At 44.2% G+C, this 21,473-nt stretch overlaps 1 protein-coding gene across 1 annotated transcript in view; it reads left to right on the top strand.

The window, feature by feature from the left end:
* Nucleotides 1–21,473, top strand: part of LOC141058204 (intestinal mucin-like protein) — a 219,251-nt gene that overhangs the window by 113,452 nt on the left and 84,326 nt on the right. Inside the window, exons 4-9 of the mRNA XM_073554351.1 lie at nucleotides 15,813–15,987; nucleotides 16,094–16,341; nucleotides 16,666–16,849; nucleotides 18,118–18,322; nucleotides 18,415–18,590; nucleotides 18,682–18,751. Of these exons, the coding sequence (XP_073410452.1) occupies nucleotides 15,813–15,987; nucleotides 16,094–16,341; nucleotides 16,666–16,849; nucleotides 18,118–18,322; nucleotides 18,415–18,590; nucleotides 18,682–18,751 (1,058 nt within the window). The remainder of the gene's footprint in view (nucleotides 1–15,812; nucleotides 15,988–16,093; nucleotides 16,342–16,665; nucleotides 16,850–18,117; nucleotides 18,323–18,414; nucleotides 18,591–18,681; nucleotides 18,752–21,473) is intronic.

Here is a 21,473-nt window from a genome sequence, read left to right as displayed (position 1 = left end):
TCTCAATGGAGATAAAGCAATTGTCTGATCGTGTGGAGCAGCTCGCTGCGGAAGTGCGGGGAATTTCCGCCTACCTTGCTCATTCACATGCTGCTGAACCAAAGATTCCTACACCTGATGTATTTTTTGGGGATCGGTCTAAATTTTTGAATTTCAAAAATAATTGTAAATTATTTTTTGCCTTGAAGCCTAACTCGTCAGGGAGCTCCGCGCAGCAGGATAAAATTGTCATCTCTTTGCTGCGTGGCGATCCCCAGGATTGGGAGTTTTCTTTGAAACCAGATGATCCTATTCTGACTAATGTGAATGCATTTTTTCAGACCTTGGGGTTGTTGTATGATGAACCTAATGCCATTGATCAGGCTGAAAAGACCCTGCTGGCATTGAACCAGGGTCGTGATTCTGCAGAATTGTACTGTCAAAAATTCCGAAAGTGGGCAGTACTTACTACCTGGAATGATAATGCCTTGGCTGCTCTCTTTCGGAAGGGGTTGTCAGAAGCCGTAAAAGATACTATGGTGGGATTTCCTGTTCCCTCTGGTCTTGACGATTCTATGTCATTAGCCATTCAGGTTGATCGGCGTTTGCGCGAACGCAAAGCTGCACGAGAGGTGTTGCCACCTGTTGAACAAATGTCTGAACCTATGCAATGTGATAGAGTTTTTTCCAGAGAGCAGCGTCAGGAGTTCAGAAGGCGTAATAAGTTGTGTTTTTTCTGTGGAAATGCCTCGCATATTATTTCTGTCTGTCCTAAACGAGAGAAACGCTTTGCACACACGATTTCTGTTGGTGGTGTTCAACCTAAGTTTCTTCAGGCTATTACTCTGATATGCTCCCTGTCCACATTTTCCGCCAAGGTTTTTGTGGATTCGGGAGCAACCCTAGACCTAATGGACTTGGATTTTGCTAAACGTTGTGGATTTCCGATGACACCTCTGCAGGCGCCTATCGCTTTGAGGGGGATTGATGCTACGCCTTTGGCTAAAAATAAACCTCAGTTTTGGACCCAGGTGGTAATGCGGGTCGCCCCAAACCATCAAGAAAATTGCAGATTTTTGGTGTTGCATAATCTGCATGAAACTATTGTTCTGGGGTTTCCCTGGTTACAAATTCATAATCCAGTTTTGGATTGGAAATCTGTGTATGTGGTGAGTTGGGGTTGTCGGTGTGCCTTTAGTGAGGCTCCGGTGTTTTCCACCTCTCCTCAGTCGCATGATGTTCCTGATTATTTGGCGGACTTTTATGATGTATTTAGTGAGAATGAGTCTGCGTCGCTGCCTCCTCATAGGAGTTATGACTGTGCAATTGAACTGAGCCCGGGGTGTAAATTTCCCAAGGGTCGGCTCTTCAATTTATCTGTACCTGAGCACGAGGCTATGCGATCCTATATTAAGGAGGTGTTGGAGAAGGGTCATATTAGACCATCCTCGTCACCCTTAGGTGCCGGTTTTTTTTTGTAGCCAAAAAGGATGAATCATTAAGACCTTGTATTGATTATCGTGCCCTCAACAAAATTACTGTTAAATATCAGTATCCGTTACCCCTGATTTCTGATCTATTCTCCAGAGTTAAAGGTGCTTGCTGGTTTACCAAGCTTGACCTCAGGGGGGCGTATAATCTTATTCGCATTAAGCATGGGGATGAATGGAAGACGGCGTTTAATACTCCGGAGGGACATTTTGAGTACCTGGTGATGCCTTTTGGGCTCACTAATGCCCCTTCTGTCTTCCAGTGCTTCATGAACGATATTTTCCGAGATTTTGTCGATAAATTTTTGATTATCTATCTGGATGATATTTTGATCTTCTCCAAGGATTGGGATTCTCATGTGGAACATATTCGGACTGTGTTCCGGATCTTGAGGGAGAATTCCCTGTATGTCAAAGGATCTAAATGCCTTTTTGGAGTACAGAGGATTTCTTTTTTGGGATTTATTTTGTCCCCGTCAACTATTGAAATGGACCCGGCCAAGGTACAGGCCATTTACGATTGGGTTCAGCCCACTTCTTTGAAGGCCCTCCAGAAGTTTTTGGGTTTTGCTAATTTTTAACAGAAATTTATAGCAAAATTTTCTAGTATTGCCAAGCCATTGACTGATTTGACTAAGAAGGGTGCTGATGTGTTAAATTGGTCTCCGGAGGCTGTTTCTTCCTTTCAGGAGCTGAAGCGAAGATTCACCTCCGCCCCGGTTTTGCGGCAACCTGATGTCTCACTTCCGTTCCAGGTAGAGGTGGATGCTTCTGAGATTGGTGCAGGAGCTGTTTTGTCCCAAAAGGATCCTGTAACATATAAAATGAATCCCTGTGCTTTCTTTTCCCGAAAGTTCTCTCCATCTGAACGTAACTATGATGTGGGGAATCGGGAACTGTTGGCCATGAAATGGGCATTTGAGGAGTGGAGACAATGGTTGGAGGGAGCTAAGCATCAAGTCGTGGTCCTCACTGACCACAAGAATTTGATTTACCTAGAGTCGGCTAAGCGCTTGAACCCTAGACAGGCTAGGTGGGCCTTGTTTTTTACACGTTTTGATTTTGTGGTTTCTTTTCTTCCTGGAACTAAGAATGTCAAGGCAGATGCCCTCTCTTGGAGCTTCTTTGCTGATTCTCCTGTCGTGACCAAGCCTGCTACCATCTTAGGCGAAGGGGTAGTTCTTTCTGCCATCTCGCCCGATTTGAGACGTGCTCTGGAAGAGTTCCAGGAGGACAAACCTGAGCGTTGTCCCAGTGGAAAGTTGTATGTTCCTGACCAGTGGAAGAAGAGAGTGATGTCTGAAGTTCATTGCTCTGCTTTGGCTGGTCATCCAGGTATTTTTGGTACTAGAGATCTGGTGAGTCGGTCTTTTTGGTGGCCCTCCTTGTCTCGTGATGTCAGGAATTTTGTGCAGTCCTGTGGGACGTGCTCCCGGTCTAAATCGTGTTCTCGCTCTAGTGGGTTGTTGATGCCTTTGCCTGTCCCCAAGAGGCCATGGACCCATATTTCAATGGATTTCATCTCTAATATGCCTGTCTCTCAAAGGATGACTGTTATTTGGGTGATTTGTGATAGGTTCTCTAAGATGGTTCATCTTGTACCACTCCCTAAGTTGCCGTCTTCCTCTGAGTTGGTGCCCCTGTTTTTACAACATGTGGTTCGCTTGCACGGGATTCCTGAGAACATTGTATCTGACAGAGGAGTCCAGTTTGTGTCTAGATTTTGGAGAACTTTCTGTTCCAAGCTGGGAATTCAGTTGTCCTTCTCCTCTGCTTTTCACCCTCAGACCAATGGGCAGACAGAGAGAACAAACCAGACCTTGGAGTCATATTTGAGATGTTTTATTTCTGCTGATCAGGATGATTGGGTTTCGTTTTTGCCCTTGGCCGAATTTGCTTTAACCCCTTCATGACCAAGCCATTTTTTGCAATTCTGACCAGTGTCCCTTTATGAGGTAATAACTCAGGAACGCTTCAATGGATCCTAGCGATTCTGAGATTGTTTTTTCGTGACATATTGGGCTTCATGTTAGTGGTAAATTTAGGTTGATAATTTTTGCGTTTATTTGTCAAAAAATCAGAAATTTGGTGAAAATTTAGAAAATTTTGCAATTTTCAAATTTTGAATTTTTATTCTGTTAAACCAGAGAGTTATGTGACACAAAATAGTTAATAAATAACATTTCCCATATGTCTACTTTACATCAGCACAATTTTGGAAACAAAATATTTTTTTGTTAGGAAGTTATAAGGGTTAAAAGTTGACCAGCGATTTCTCATTTTTACAATAAAATTTACAAAACCATTTTTTTAGGGACCACCTCACATTTGAAGTCACTTTGAGGGGTCTATATGGCAGAAAATACCCAAAAGTTACACCATTCTAAAAACTGCACCCCTCAAGCTACTCAAAACTACATTCAAGAAGATTATTAACCCTTCAGGTGTTTCACAGGAACTAAAGCAATGTGGAAAGAAAAAATGGACATTTTAATTTTTCCAACAAAAATTTTCTTTTAGCATCAATTTTTTCATTTTCACATGGGAAACAGGATAAAATGGATGCTAAAATTTGTTGGGCAATTTCTCCGGAGTACAACGATACCTCATATGTGGTCATAAACCACTGTTTGGGCGCACGGCACGGCTCAGAAGGGAAGGAGCGCCATTTGACTTTTTGAATGGAAAATATGCTGGAATATTTAGCGGTTGCCATGTTGTGTTTGGAGAGCCCCTGTGTGCATAAACATTGGAGCTCCTCCACAAGTGACCCCATTTTGGAAACTAGACCCCCCAAGGAACTTATCTAGATGCATAGTGATCACTTTGAACCCCCAGGTACTTCACAAATTGATCTGTAAAAAAAAAAAAAAACACTTTTTTTTTCACAAAAATTTTCTTTTAGCCTCAGTTTTTTCATTTTCACATGGGCAACAGGATAAAATGGATCCTAAAATTTGTTGAGCAATTTCTCCTGAGTGCACAGATACCTCATATGTGGTCATAAACCACTGTTTGGGTGCACGGCATGGCCCGGAAGGCAAGGAGCACCATTTGACTTTTTGAATGGAAAATTAGCTCCAATCGTTATCGGACACCATGTCGCATTAGGAGAGCCCCTGTGCACCTAAACATTGGAGCTCCCCCACAAGTGACCCCATTTTGGAAACTAGACCCCCTAAGGAACTTATCTAGACGTGTAGGGAGCACTTTGAACCCCCAAGTGCTTCACAAAAGTTTATAACACAGAGCAGTGAAAATAAAAAATAATTTTTTTTCCTCAAAAATGATTTTTAGCACACTATTTTTAATTTTCACAAGGCTAACAGGAGAAATTGGACCACAACTCTTGTTGTCCAGTTTGTCCTGAGTACGCTGGTACCCCATATGTGGGGGGGAACCACTGTTTGGGCACACGGCAGGGCTCAGAAGGGAAGGAGCGCTATTTGACTTTTTAAAATGCAAATTACTTCCAATCGTTAGCGGACACCATGTTGTGTTTGGAGAGCCACTGTGTGCCTAAACATTGGAGCTCCCCCACAAATGACCCCATTTTGGAAACTAGACCCCCTAAGGAACTTATCTAGATGTGTAGTGAGCACCTTGAACCCTCAAGTGCTTCACAAAAGTTTATGACGCAGAGCCGTGAAAATAAAAAAAAATTTTTTCCCTCAAAAAATTATTTTTTAGTGCGCAATTTTTTATTTTCACAAGGGTACCAGGATAAATTAGACCCCAAAATTTGTTGTCCAGTTTGTCCTGAGTACGCTGGTACCCCACATGTGGGGGGGAACCACTGTTTGGGCACACGTCGGGGCTCGGAAGGGAAGTAGTGACATTTTGAAATGCTGACTTTGATGGAATGGTCTGCGGGTGTCATGTTACATTTGCAGAGCCCCTGATGTACCTAAACTGTGGAACCCCCCCACAAGTGACCCAATTTTGGAGACTAGACCCCCCAAGGAACTTATCTAGATGTGTGGTGAGCACCTTGAACCCCCAAGCGCTTCACAGAAGTTTATAACGCAGAGCCGTGAAAATAAAAAATATTTTTTTTTCCACAAAAAAAAAAAGATTTTTAGCCAGCAATTTTTTTTTCACAGGGGTAGCAGGATAAATTGGCCCCAAAAGTTGTTGTCCAGTTTGTTCTGAGTACGCTGATACCTCATATGTGGGTGGGGACCACTGTTTGGGTACACGTCGGGGCTCGGAAGGGAAGTAGTGACATTATGAAATGCTGACTTTGATGGAATGGTCTGCGGGCATCATGTTACATTTGCAGAACCCCTGATGTACCTAAACTGTGGAACCCCCCACAAGTGACCCCATGTTGGAAACTAGACCCCCCAAGGAACTTATCTAGATGTGTGGTGAGCACCTTGAACCCCCAAGTGCTTCACAGAAGTTTATAACGCAGAGCAGTGAAAATAAAAAATATTTTTTTTTCCTAAAAAAAAATGATTTTTAGCTAGCAATTTTTTTTTTCACAAGGGTAGCAGGATAAATTGGACCCCAAAAGTTGTTGTCCAGTTTGTCCTGAGTACGCTGATACCCCATATGTGGGGGATGACCACTGTTTGGGTACACGTCGGGGCTCGGAAGGGAAGTAGTGACATTATGAAATGCTGACTTTGATGGAATGGTCTGCGGGCATCATGTTACATTTGCAGAACCCCTGATGTACCTAAACTGTGGAACCCCCCCACAAGTGACCCCATTTTGGAAACTAGACCCCCTAAGGAACTTATCTAGATGTGTGGTAAGCACCTTGAACCCCCAAGTGCTTCACAGAAGTTTAGAACGCAGAGACGTGAAAATAAAAAATATTTTTTTTTCCTCAAAAAAAATGATTTTTAGCCAGCAATTTTTTTTTTCACAAGGGTAGCAGGATAAATTGGACCCCAAAAGTTGTTGTACAGTTTGTCCTGAGTACGCTGGTGCCCCATATATGGGGGGGAACTATTGTTTGGGCACACGTAAGGGCTCGGAATGGAAGTAGTGGCGTTTTGAAATGCAGACTTTGATGGAATGGTCTGCGGTCGTCATTACGTTTGCAGAGCCCCTGATGTGCCTAAACAATAGAAACCCCCCACAAGTGACCCCATTTTGGAAACTAGACCTCCCAAGTAACTTATCTAGATGCCTGGTGAGCACTTTGGACCCCCAAGTGCTTCACAGAAGTTTATAACGCAGAGACGTGAAAATTATAAAAAAAATTTTTTCCACAAAAATATTTTTTTAGCCCCCAATTTTTTATTTTCCCAAGGGTACCAGGAGAAATTACACCCCCAAAGTTGTTGTGCAATTTTTCCTGAGTACGCTGATACCCCATATGTTGGGGTAAACCACTGTTTGGGCACACGTCGGGGCTTGGAAGGGAGGAAGCACCGTTTAACTTTTTGAACGCAAAATTGGCTGGAATCAATGGTTGCACCATGTCACGTTTGGTGACCCCCTGATGTGCCTAAACAGTGGAAACCCCTCAATTCTAACTCCAGCCCTAACCCCAACACACCCCTAACCACAGCCCTAACCCCAACACATCCCTAACCCTAATTCCAACCCTAACCATAACCCTAACCCCAACAGACCCCGAACCCTAATCCCAACCCTAACCATAACCCTAACCACAAGCCTAACCCTAATTCCAACCCTAACCCTAATTCCAACCCTAACCCTAATTCCAACCCTAACCCTAATTCCAACCCTAACCCTAATTCCAACCCTAACTCTTTCCAACCCTAACCCTCTTTCCAACCCTAACCCTCTTTCCAACCCTAACCCTCTTTCCAATCCTAACCCTAACCCTCTTTCCAACCCTAACCCTCTTTCCAACCCTAACCCTAACCCTCTTTTCAACCCTAACCCTCTTTTCAACCCTAACCCTAACCCTCTTTTTAACCCTAACCCTAACCCTCTTTTCAACCCTAACCCTAACCCTCTTTTCAACCCTAACCCTAACCCTCTTTTCAACCCTAACCCTAACCCTAATGGAAAAAAAAAAAAAAAATATTATCTTTATTTTATTAGTTCTGCCTACCTATGGGGGTGATAATCAGGGGATTTATTTACTTTTTCTTTCATTTTGATCACTGTGAGAGTGATCAAAATGAAAGAATGGAATCTGCAGCCGGCAGATTCGGGCGGGCGCACTGCGCATGCGCCCGCCATTTTCAAAGATGGCGGCGCCCATCATCCGGACCCGAGGGACACCGGGAGGGACGGGGGGACACCGGAGGTACCGGGGGGGGGGTGAGGGGGGGATCGGAGGCTGGCGGGGAGCAGAGGGAATGGGAGGGGGGGAGATGATGACAGCGGCGGCAGATCGCCGCTGTCATTCAGTTGCGGGGGGGGCGATCGCCGGTGGGGGGGGGTGGAATCGGTGTCTCCAGCCATGTCCGATGCTACAGCAGCATCGGACATGGCTGGATTGTAATATTTCATCAATTTTCATTGATGAAATATTACTATCGCTCTGATTGGCTGTTTCACTTTTAACAGCCAATCAGAGCGATCGTAGCCACGTGGGGGCGAAGGCACGCCCCCTGTGGTGAATTACAAAGCCCCCTGTATCTGTGGGTCGGGTGACCTTTCAGTGACCCCGGTCACCCGACCCGCAGGGGGGCTTTGAAGTCATGACGCCACATAGGCGTCACTGGTCAGATTTGAACCAGGTTTCATGACGTCTATGTGGCGTCATTGGTCGTGAAGGGGTTAAATAATAGAGCTAGTTCTGCCACTTTGATGTCACCTTTTTTTGCAACTTTGGGTTTCATCCTTGATTTTCTTCAGGGCAGGTGGAGCCCTCTGCCTACCCAGGTGTTGACACTGTGGTGGAGAGAATGCACCAGATCTGGGACCAAGTGGTGGATAAGTTATCTCTCTCCCAGGAAAAGGCCCAGCGGTTTTCCAACCGACATAGGACCATTGGTCCCCAGTTTAAGGTTGGTGATATGGTGTGGTTATCATCAAAAAATATTGCTATGAAGGTGGCTTCTCCTAAGTTTAAGCCTAGATTTATTGGACCTTACAAGATTTTGGAGATTATTAATCCGGTCTCTTTTCGTTTGCCTCTTCCTGTCACATTTAAAATCCATAATGTGTTCCATAAATCTTTGTTGAAGAGGTTTGTTGAACCTGTTGTTCCGGGGGTGGCACCTCCAGACCCTGTATTGGTTGAAGGTAACATGGAATATGAGGTAGAGAAAGTACTGGATTCCCGTCTGGCTAGACGGAGACTCCAGTATTTGGTTAAGTGGAAGGGTTATGGTCAGGAGGATAATTCCTGGGTCTGTGCCTCTGATATTCATGCCAAAAGATTGGTGCGTGCCTTTCATCGGGCTCACCCTGATCGCCCTGGTGGCATGGTTGAGGGTTCGGTGACCCCTCCTCAAGGGGGAGGTACTGTTGTGAGTTCATTTTCCCCTTCACTACTGAGGCCCGAGGAACTCCCTCTTCTGGTAAAGAAAGGTAGGGAGCCTGATTATTAAACACCTGAGTCTGATGATGATGACTGGCTGAGTGGAGTTACTGACTGGATATAAGGCTGTTGACGCCCTTCTGCCCTGCGGGTGATTTCTCTGTGGGATCCTTGGAGACCAGTCTGAATTCCTGCTCCTCTAAAGCTAAGTTTTCTGCTCGGCCTTTTGCATTTGTGCTTAGACTTTGTTTTGCTTTGTTTTTCTGGATTTCTGCCATTCCCTGCTGGGGTGTGCTGAATTCCTTTAGCTCTGTCTTCTGAAAATACCTGAGTGCTGATTTAGTTTTTGAAGCCTAGCTGCTTCAGGGTCTTTTTCATATCAGCTTGTTGGCTTATGTCTTTGATAGGGTTTTGGCAGATTGCAGACAGCAACCTTCCTTTCCTGTTCTGTTTAGCTAGCTTGGGCCCCATCCTTTGCTCAGCCTATCTTTCTATCTGTGTGAGTGTTTTTTCATCTTGCTTCACCGTCATTATATATTGGGGGCTGCCTTTTACTTTGGGGTCTGCTCTGGGGCAGTTTAGATTTCCTTTTCTGTCTTTAGGCTATTTGGCGCTCCGGTTGTGATCGAGGGGTCTAGGGCATCGTAGGAACCCCCCACGGCTACTGCTAGTTGTGTTGATAGGTTCAGGGGTCTGCAATCTGATAGTTGCCAACTTCTCTGGTTTTCTGGACGTAGCTTCTATTTTTGTGTCTGCCTCCTACGGTGACTCAATCATAACAAATCCCTCTATCTCATAGGTCAGGTTTCAGTCCAATGTCTTTCTCCTTCTTTCCTTTCCTGTGCCAGCTGGCTCAGATCACTGAGGCAGCTGCAACACTCCTTCCTCCATCCCTCTTCCAGGGATCCTCACTCCTCTCCGAGTGACTCCCTCTCTCACTCACTGACTGACTGACTACCTAACCCTTCCCGCTCTTTATGTATTCTAAACTCCACCCTCCTCTCAGCACGTTTCGTGTTCCAAGCAGGGAACCACCAAAGGTGCTCTGCTACTCTCTAAGCAAGGAGCCGCAATGTGGCTTTGCTGAACTACCATGTTGTGTGGGATGCGAGTGTTGGAGCGTGGTTAGGAGTTCCCACCTTACCTGGATGGTGGGGCACCATACCTCAGGAGGAGGTGCAGTACCTCTGTGGTGACTGAAGCCTCAGGGGCGCCACAGCAGGACTGGTGCAGGATGGAACAGGAACACCGGAGGCAGGACTGGAGTAGGACTGGAGCAGGATGGAACAGGAACACCAGAGGCAGGACTGGAGTAGGACGGCAGGACTGGAGCAGGATAGAACAGGAACACCGGAGGCAGGACTGGAGTGCAGCAGGGGACACGAATAGCCGGACTGCGAGGCTGATGCAGGGAGCACACGAGAACGGGACTGTGAGACTGCAGAGAGCACACGAAGAAGCGAGGCCCATTGTGCTAGAAAACACAACGATCAGGTGCCTCCCTCAGGGGGAAGTGGCCTGATATGCCCCTGTCTGGTCTGCCATTGGTCAGGGGGTGCTTCCGGGTCAGGGCATAGCCGGAGCACAAGAAGCAGAAAGGAGGCGCGGCATGCAAAGACGCCGTCGGCCGTGCGCCTGTCAGAGGTGACAGCCGTGGCTGTCGGGCTGCGGCGTGGGAGCGATGGCCGGGTGAGTATGCAGAGACGGCATGACAGTGTTCACACATAGCTTTTTTTTGCGGCGAAACCACAAAAAAAGGCATCCCATGCAATCCTATGGCATTATGCACATGCTGTGCTAATGCTGCGGATTTTTCCGTGGCGGAATTGCATCGTGGAAAAATACACAGCATGCTCATTCTTTATGCGGAATCGCGGGAAAATCCGCACACATAGGAGTGCATTGTTCTGCTTACTATCCGCATGTGGCTGTGACCACCATGCGAAAAGTAAGCAGAACATTTGCGGATGGTACCCACGGGCTTGAGGAGAGGAGACTTTCCTCCAGGCTTTGGGTACCATATCCCTGTAAAAAAATAGAATTAAAATAAAAAAATCATCATATTCTCACCTTCCGATGTCCCTCGCAGCATCACCAGGCCTCAGCGATGCTCCCGGCAGGTCCCGTTCCCAGTGATGCATTGCGGCAATGACCTTTAGGTTATTGCCACAATGCATCACTGGGAACGGGACCTGCCGGGAACATCGCATTGATCGGGAACGCTGCGCGGGACGTCGGAAGGTGAAAATAACACCATTTTTAATTTTTTTAATTATTTTTAACATTAGATCTTTTTACTACTGATGCTGCATAGGCAGCCTCAATAGTAAAAAGTTGGTCACACTAGTCAAACACTATGTTTGACGAGTGTGACCAACCTGTTAATCAGTTTTCCAAGCGATGCTACAGATCGCTTGGAAAACGCTAGCATTCTGCAAGCTAATTACGCTTGCAAATTGCTAGTTTTTCCGCGGGAAATAGGTGGGTATTAAAATGCGGTTTTCTCGCATATTTCCCGCAGAATGGAATCCCGGAATTCCTGCGGAAATCTCTGCAGCAATTCCGCAGTATGTGCACATAGCCTTAATGTCCCTAATGGAAACTAAGTGAATCTTCACTTTGGATACACTGATCCCCAAAGTGTTGAACAGTGAGCTGGAACTATTTGGTTTCTATTAATGCCAGCTGAGTACAGGGAGATGGATAAAAGGACCCTATTGTCAGAAAGGACCATCCCTGACGAAGGAAACCGTGCTTCCAAAACACGTTGTATGCGTCTTGGTCCTTTCTGCCTTCCGTACTTTTCTACTGTCAGCAGCCAAAATTGAGTCATGTGTTATCACGTGGTCTCGGGCTAATTACGCACAGCTCTACAAACACAGTGCCACTGTATCATTATATATATATTTTTCCATTTGTCTTTATCACTTTTTGTCTGCAGCACCCAGTTGGGCAAAAGTGCAATATTTACTCTGGGCTATTGTAATTGTGCTTTCTTGTATTTATATGGCCTGGATGCAATTTTTACTTCTAAATATTATACTTTCATCCTCATTTTGACATTTGTTCTATTGTCTTCTTAATTACTCAGAGGTTCTATGTGCGCGAATCTACCATTTCATCTCATATACCTTTTTTGACAAATCTGTGTTTTTTTGTCTCGTTTCGCTGTACTTTTATTCCTCACTCCAGCGCCGCTGAACTCTCCACTATACAATCTAATTATTTCCCTGACAGAAATTTGACGTTAGGCACAGCTGGTAAAGCAACAAAATGAGACATATTTCTGAATCTGTCCACCACCACCAGGATTACAGTTTTCCATGTAGATACAGGTAGGTAGGTCCGTAATAAAATCGACTGACAAATGAGTCCAAGGTCTGCTGGGAGTCTCCAGTGGTTGGAGAGCCCCTGACAGACAAGTATGAGAGGTCTTAGAATGCACACAGATATTGCAGGCAGCCATACATTCCCAAACATCTTTATGAGCACCTGGCTATCAAAAATGCAGAGTAAGTAGATCCGTGGTAACCTTATTCCCAGGATGTCCAGCCAACACAAAGATGGAGCTTGACTGAAATGAACAGTTTACCAAGTCGACAGGTAGCAGGGGCATCCCCCTGAGCGTCAACAACCTCTCTTGCAAGATTTGAGCATATAGACGCCATCACTACCCCCTTTTGGAGAATAGGAACTGGTTTGCACTTATCTCATCCCCCAGGAAAGCAACGGGACAGGGCATCTGCTTTAATGTTTTTGCTCCCCGGCCTAAAAGTAACAAAAAAGTTAAACTTGGCAAAAAATAATGCCCATCTTGCCTGTCATGGTGTAAGACGTTTTGCCGATCCCAGATTTTTATGATCCATGATAACCATCACTGGGTGAACCGCTTCCTCCAAATAATGACGGCACTCCTCAAATGCCTATTTGATAGCTAAGAGTTCCCTATTAACAATATCATAATTTCCCTTAACTGGCGACAGTTTCTTGGAAAAGTAAGCACTAAGCACACAATTGCCATTTACCAGGAGGCACACCTTGCGATAATACAGCCCCCACTCCCACCTCAGATGCATCGAGCTCCACAATGAAAGGCTGAGCAACATAGGCAGAAGCAAAACACCTTTTCAACATGTCAAATGCCTCCCTGACAGGACTGGACCACTTGGAGAAGTCCGTCCCCTTCTTGACCATGTCTGTGAGAGGTGTTGGTGAAACCCCAAAATTTTTGTAATGCCTTCAAATACTCTGGATGATCCCGCTCCAATACTGCCCAGACATTCGCTGGATCCTTGCGAAAACCAGTTGCAGACAATACATATGCAAGGAAAAAGATCTCCTCAACCGAGTACATACACTTCTCACGTTTAACATAAAATTTATTGTCGTGGAGTAAGTGTAGGATCTGCGTAACATGACCCTGGTGTGACTCAAGGTCAGGTGAATAGATAAGAATATTGTCCAGGTAGATCACAATGAACCTGCTGTAAGGTAGCGCCTATTGTTCATGTTGGGAAACACTCATTTGGCAGCAGATAAACCAGGTCCGGCACAGGCTTTTCATATAACACAGTTTATTGAACATGGCATAAACCATAGCAACATGAAGAAAATGATAGCAGTCTTACAGCAGACCAAACTAATGTTCTTAATGGAGCTCCGCTCCCTTAGCCCTGTGGTCACACAGGCTGTGCTTTGTCCAGCAATCAGACTTTACAGTCTCGGTTAATTCCCCCTGTCCGGGGTTACATCTTAACTGCTTCTCAGTCCTGACGTTCCTTCCCTCCTGGGGACTGGCCAGCACTCACAGGCTATTACACACAGGCCACACACAGTCAGTGGCATCCACATGTGCGCATCAGGAAGGTAGCACACCTTCCAGCACTTCGGCCTTTCGGGACCTTCCACACTGACCAATCAGATCCAGGCATTCGCTCATGTGACCTACCCTGGTCACCTTATATGGTCCATAGCCACGCCCACAGAATCACATGGCTATGACCTCATTACAGGTCTTTCAGATTTACAACCACACACATAGGCTTTACTTCAGACACACGCCCCTGGGTGGGTTTGTAGGTGACTGGTCCCACCCATCTCCCCAGCCACCTGAAAGCTCTCCCTGATATATTGTAACAAAATCTCAGCAGTACCTCTGCTGATCAACACTCTTTCAAGCTTCCATCCCAGGGCCACCCCCCTGGGATACATAATGGTCATTTAGCATCCTCGGGAAATCGGGAAGGACAGGTATTCACAAAATGACTCTTTCTGCTACAACAGAAACACACACCTCCCTTACGCCGGATAACCGACAATTAGCGAAGTTGAGATGCTGCACCAAGCTACATTGGTTCCACAGTTGGCTCAGTGCTCACCACTCTCAATCCTGGACGATCAACCTGGATTGCCAGAGACATGGCTGCCTCAAGGGAGTCAGGAGTCTCATAAAGAGCTAAAGCATCTCTTGCGCTCACTGAGAGGCCCTCACAGAACTGACTACGGAGGGCCGGGTCATTCCACCTAGTGTCTATTGCCCACCTCCGGAAATCAGTGTAATATTCCTGCGCCAGGCGGTCTCCTTGCGGAAGTTGGTGTAGAGAGGACTCAGCCAGGGGGACACAATCAGGGTCATCATACACAAGGCTCAGAGCCTGAAAAAAATCCCTCTACTGTCAGGAGTGACTGAGTCAAATGGGAGAGAAAGTAACCATACTTGTGGGTCCCCCTGGAGGAGAAAGATTGTAATCCCCACTCGTTTGCAGGCCTCACGGAACATCACAAACTCATCATGCCCCTCAGAGAACCTTTCCAGTAAAGCGACCTTTGGCTCCACAAAGGATTGCCAGAAGAGTGAGATCCCCACACCAGATGTAATAGGATGCTGTGAAACCACTGTGCGTAAATCCCTACCTCCAGACTGAGCTGTTGCAACTGCCCTGTCAGAGCTGAGATAGGATCCATCACAGATCAGAAAAATTGATTGTGGTCAGACTTAATGTCACAATTCTACTCGCAAGTGACCTTGAACCTGGGCAACACTAGGGGGCGCCCTAGCTACCCCTGTTCCCAGGGATACTTCTGATATGCCAAGGCCACCACCCATGCCTAATTTCCTAGAAAAGCCCCTCGTCTGTCCCATTTCCCCACCCAGGGAAGAGAGGCGCCTCTGCGCACTGCAGTACACCAACCAGACAGACGGTAACAAATCAAGGGTAAACTGAAAACCCCACACACAAAATATACACTCACATATAACAGAGGTATTCAACGGGGTGTGTAGGGAGGGGAAAGAAAGCAAAACAGGGAAGGATAAGGAATTTGCAAGCGTATAAACCAGACAACAGTCACTAATAAACTCCTCCAGCTCTCCTTCTCAAAACCATGTTCTTCCACTCCAATGTCATGTAGCAAGTGCTAACTCTGACGAGGACTTGATAATCGAGCCCAGATTTTATAGGGAAAAGAAGTGGCTAACAGCTGAATGTAGGAGTTTCCAATATGGCCTATTAACCCCTGTTCTGCTGGAAGAAATAAACACGTTTAACACACTGGAGAAGTGCTTCTTCTCAGCGTAGTAGGAGCAACCAGACGCTGCCATCTTCTGGCTCCGCTCTATTGCGGTAACCCTGTAATAAAATCTCTGGATCAGTGTCCCATCTGCATAAATCTAGAACCTATAACCTGTAATATTGCACTTTTCAAGAAAAGCATGAAAGATTTTCTTGAACTTTTTCAATGAATCAAGCCTCACAACATCATGTGCCAGAGAGTTTCATTTCTCATCTGTTATGGTGGTGAAATTTTCTTTTGTCTTGACTTGAAGGATGTCTTCTTATTATTATTTCAGGTCTAGATAACTTATATTTGATTTATACCTATCACTTCCAGGCATACTATACGTATATTTTTTGTTTTTTCAGCATAATGAAACCTGGTTTTTATGTAACTGTACCATGGCTAGGTGTTTGGAAAACAACACAGTAGAGATCATTGAACTCAAGTGTGAACCACCAACTAAACCCACATGTGCTAATGGACTTCAACCAGTAGCTGTACCAGATGATGACCTTTGCTGCTGGAAGTGGAAATGTGATTGTGAGTTTCTTTCTTCTGGATCATGACAACATTTGGATTATTAAAACCATATAATAGAATATATTATCTAGTATTTCATAACTTATCATGATTTTTTTCCATTTAGGTGTTTGCAGTGGCTGGGGAGATCCCCATTATGTCACATTTGATGGCACCTATTATAGTTATCAAGGAAACTGCACCTATACCCTAGTTGAGGAAATTGAAAAGCGGAATGACAACTTTGGAGTATACATCGATAACTTTAATTGTGGAGCAGGAGACCGAGTCTCCTGCCCTCGTGACATCATTGTCAGCCATGAAACTCAGTTGATACGCATTAAAGCAAAGACCTTGACGCCAAGAACATTACAGGTAGGAAGAACCATGGAGTATATGTTAGATCATGAAATAGTCATTTTATAGTGGAATAGTTCCATAAACTAGAAAAGGTGTGTATAAAAGTTTAGTATTAATTTACCAAAAATAACTTTGCTAGCAGTTAGGATGGCTGGCCCCATTGCTATACATGGTTAGCACCTTGCTTGGATGGATTAAGCAGAGGGTCATATGAATATCCAGATATAGTTAGGATGAGGTCAACACCTGTATTGAATGATTTTTTTCTGTAGATCCTCTAAAAAGCAGTTGTTTTGCAAGCTTTAATACTTTATCCTGTTAATTTTTAAATTCTTTTAGGTTCTTGTAAATGACGAAATTGTTGGAATGCCATATAAAAAATATGGGGTGAAAGTGTATACATCCGGCATCAATTATGTTGTGGAAATACCAGCGTTAAAGGCTAATATCACATACAATGGTTTCTCTTTTTCGGTTAAATTGCCCTTCAGACTTTTTGGAAATAACACCCAAGGACAGTGCGGTAAGTTTCCTCTTTTCAGATATGATAGTTCTTAAACTCTTGTATCGATTTACTTGTGTAATTTCCAGCAACACTCATTGTATATAGAGTCAACTCTTGCCTCTACTTCCAACCTACAGTAGTTATCACAAAATTGTTGTTCCCTGGTGCATGATATGGTCATTTCTGTATGTTGTAGTGCCCCAGCTTATGCACAAATTATTTTATGCCTGTAATCTGAAACTTTTCATTAGTGACAAGCTTTCACAACAAACCTATAAAATGCTTATGTGATGTTTTCTGTAGTTCCACAAATTTCCACCATTTAAGTTTCCCTTCAAAATGTTCTCAACAAATAGAAATCTGAAAACAAGTTCACATTAATGAAGTTGTCCAATACTTTTACATTGATGACCTATCCTTAGGATAGGTCATCAATGTCTGATCTGATTGGCCGGGTTCCAATATGCAGCACCCCCTCCACTCAGCTGTTATCTGTGTCGCTGGGGCTTGGTATTGCACTATTCAAATTAATAGGAGGCGGAAGTGTAGTACCCTGCAGTGTCCACTACAAAGCAGCTTGGAAAATGAGTACTCCAACACCGATAACAGCTGATTGGCGGGAGTGCTGGGTATTGAACCTCGGCCGTTCAGACATTGATGACCTAGCCTAAGGATACGTCATCAATGTTAAAGTAGGTATAGTTAATCAAGAAGAACATAAGATAAAGTTTCTAAATAAGTCGGACCGAAAAATCCAAAATTCTTATTAGTTTCTCCTTTAAATGAAATCTGTCACCAAGATTTTGCCAACTAATCTGACAACAGCATAATGTAGAGACAGAGACACGGATTCCAGCAATATGTTACTTAGTGGGCTGCTGTTGTAGTTTTGATAAAAACACTTTATCAATAAGAGATTATCACTAGATGCCTAGTAAACCTACAGCCAGGTAGTCCTCCATATTTATGAGCTCTGTATAACTCCGCCCCCACCATTGATTGGCAAGCTTTCTGCCTTTGCGCAATGTACACAGAAAGCTGCCAATCAGTGGTGTGGGAGGGGTTATACAGAGCTGCTCAGCATTCAGAGAACTGGTAAACCTGCGGCAGAGAAAAAGCTTTTATCAAAACTACAGCAAGCAGCCCAGTAAGTGACACATTGCTGGAATCAGGGTCTCTATCTCTACATTATGCCACTTTAAATTGTCTCTTGTAACAAATCTAAATATTAGTTTATATTAGTTATTATAGCATAGATTGTATTCACATGCATCCATCCTTTATAGGTACTTGCACCAACAACAGAAGTGATGACTGCCGGCTGCCTGATGGTACCGTTATCTCAAGCTGTGAAATCATGGCTGATTCCTGGGTTGTGTCAGATCCAAGGAAACCTGAATGCGATCACTTAAGGCAGACTGTTGCCCCTAAAGTCACAGTGCCTTCAACACAATGCAAACCATCACCTTTATGTGAACTTCTTTTGCAAGAGTAAGAATTTTAGGAGATTTTATTGAGACATGATATCAACTACATCAATTGGCCCTGAATATTTTTTGTTTTTTTGTATTTCCAATTAAAAGACCCTTTAAGGAATGCCACAAGACTCTGTCACCTGATGACTTCTACAAGGCATGTAATTATGATAGCTGCCATGTTCCAAACTCCAACATGGAATGCATCAGCTTGCAGCAATACGCTTTTCTCTGCGGGGACCAAGGAGTTTGCATTGACTGGAGATCCCGAACTTCGGAATGTAGTAAGTTTTAGCTTTATAAAAATGGCTGTTCCAAACAGATAAGCAGATAAGTGACAAACTAATATTAATGGATGGTTTTCCTTTATTCCAGCTATGTCCTGCCCCTCTCACAAAGTTTACAATGCCTGTGGCCAAGCTTTACCTAAAACATGTGCAACCACGTAAGTGTTACAAACATACATTCATTACCTATATGTATATACACCTGAGATGGTCACTATATGTGTATACACCTGAGATGGTCACTATATGTGTATACACCTGAGATGGTCACTATATGTGTATACATATGAGATGGTCACTATATGGCTATACACCTGAGATGGTCACTATATGTGTATACACCTGAGATGGTCACTATATGTGTATATACCTGAGATGGTCAGTATATGTGTATACACGTGAGATGGTCACTATATGTGTATACACCTGAGATGGTCACTATATGTGTATACACCTGAGATGGTCACTTTATGTGTATACACCTGAGATGGTCACTATATGTGTATACACCTGAGATGGTCAGTATATGTGTATACACCTGAGATGGTCACTTTGTGTGTATATATGTGAGATGGTCACTATATGTGTATACACCTGAGATGGTCACTATATATGTATGCACCTGAGATGGTCACTATATGTGTATACATATGAGATGGTCACTATATGGCTATACACCTGAGATGGTCACTTTGTGTGTATATATGTGAGATGGTAACTATATGTGTATACACATGAGATGGTCACTATATGTGTATACACCGGAGATAGTCACTATATATGTATACACCTGAGATGGTCACTATATGTGTATACACCTGAGATGGTCACTATCTGTGTATGCACGCAAGATCATCACTATATGTGTATACACGCGAGATGGTCACTAAATGTGTAGACACCTGAGATGGACACTAAATGTGTAGACACCAGAGATGGTCACTATATATGTATACACCTGAGATGGTCACTTTATGTGTATACACCTGAGATTGTCACTATATGTGTATACACCTGAGATGGTCACTATATGTGTATACACCTGAGATGGTCACTATATGGCTATACACCTGAGATGGTCACTTTGTGTGTATATACACTCACTGGCCACTTTATTAGGTACACCTGTCCAACTGTGTGTTAAGACTTAATTTCTAATCAGCCAATCACATGGCGGCAAGTCAGTGCATTTAGGCATGTAGACATGGTCAAGACAATCTCCTGCAGTTCAAACCGAGCATCAGTATGGGGAAGAAAGGTGATTTGAGTGCCTTTGAACGTGGCATGATTGTTGGTGCCAGAAGGGCTGGTCTGAGTATTTCAGAAACTGCTGATCTACTGGGATTTTCACGCACAACCATCTCTAGGGTTTACAGAGAATGGTCCGAAAAAGAAAAAAAATCCAGTGAGCGGCAGTTCTGTGGCCGGAAATGCCTTGTTGATGCCAGAGGTCAGAGGAGAATGGGCAGACTGGTTCGAGCTGATAGAAAGGCAACAGTGACTCAAATTGCCACCCGTTACAACCAAGGTAGGCAGAAGAGCATCTCTGAACGCACAGTGCGTCGAACTTTGAGGCAGATGGGCTACAGCAGCAGAAGACCACACTGGGTACCACTCCTCTCAGCTAAGAACAGGCATCTGATGGCTACTTTCAGCAGGATAATGCGCCATGTCATAAAGCTCGATTCATCTCAGATTGGTTTCTTGAACATGACAATGAGTTCACTGTACTCAAATGGCCTCCTCAGTCACCAGATCTCAATCCAATAGAGCATCTTTGGGATGTGGTGGAACGGGAGATTCGCATCAGGGATGTGCAGCTGACAAATTTGCGCCAACTGTGTGATGCCATCATGTCAATATGGTCCAAAATCTCTGAGGAATGCTTCCAGCACCTTGTTGAATCTCTGCCACGAAGAATTGAGGCAGTTCTGAAGGCAAAAGGGGGTCCAACCCGTTACTAGCATGGTGTACCTAATAAAGTGGCCAGTGAGTGTATGTGAGATGGTAACTATATGTGTATACACCTGAGATGGTCACTATATGTGTATACACCTGAGATGGTCACTATATGTGTATACACCTGAGATGGTCACTATATGGCTATACACCTGAGATGGTCACTTTGTGTGTATATATGTGAGATGGTCACTATATGTGTATACACCTGAGATGGTCACTATATGTGTATACACCTGAGATGGTCACTATATGTGTATACACCTGAGATGGTCACTATATGGCTATACACCTGAGATGGTCACTTTGTGTGTATATATGTGAGATGGTAACTATATGTGTATACACATGAGATGGTCACTATATGTGTATACACCGGAGATAGTCACTATATATGTATACACCTGCGATGGTCACTATATGTGTATACACCTGAGATGGTCACTATCTGTGTATGCACGCAAGATCATCACTATATGTGTATACACGCGAGATGGTCACTAGATGTGTAGACACCTGAGATGGACACTAAATGTGTAGACACCTGAGATGGTCACTATATATGTATAAACCTGAGATGGTCACTATATGTGTATACACCTGAGATGGTCACTATATGTGTATACACCTGAGATGGTCACCATATATGTATACACCTGAGATGGTCACTATATGTGTATACACCTGAGATAGTCACTATATGTGTATACACCTGAGATGGTCACTATATGTGTATACACCTGAGATGGTCACTATATGTGTATACACGTGAGATGGTCACTATATGTGTATACACCTGAGATAGTCACTATATGTATATACACCTGAGATGGTCACTATATGTGTATACACCTGAGATAGTCACTATATGTGTATACACCTGAGATGGTCACTATATGTGTATACACCTGAGATGGTCAC

This window comes from Dendrobates tinctorius, unplaced genomic scaffold (genome assembly GCF_039654945.1).
Source record: "Dendrobates tinctorius isolate UK_male_01 unplaced genomic scaffold, ASM3965494v1 ptg000211l, whole genome shotgun sequence".
NCBI lineage: Eukaryota > Metazoa > Chordata > Amphibia > Anura > Dendrobatidae > Dendrobates > Dendrobates tinctorius.
Note: the sequence above shows the minus strand (reverse complement) of the source record. Positions and strands in the feature narration are given on the sequence as shown.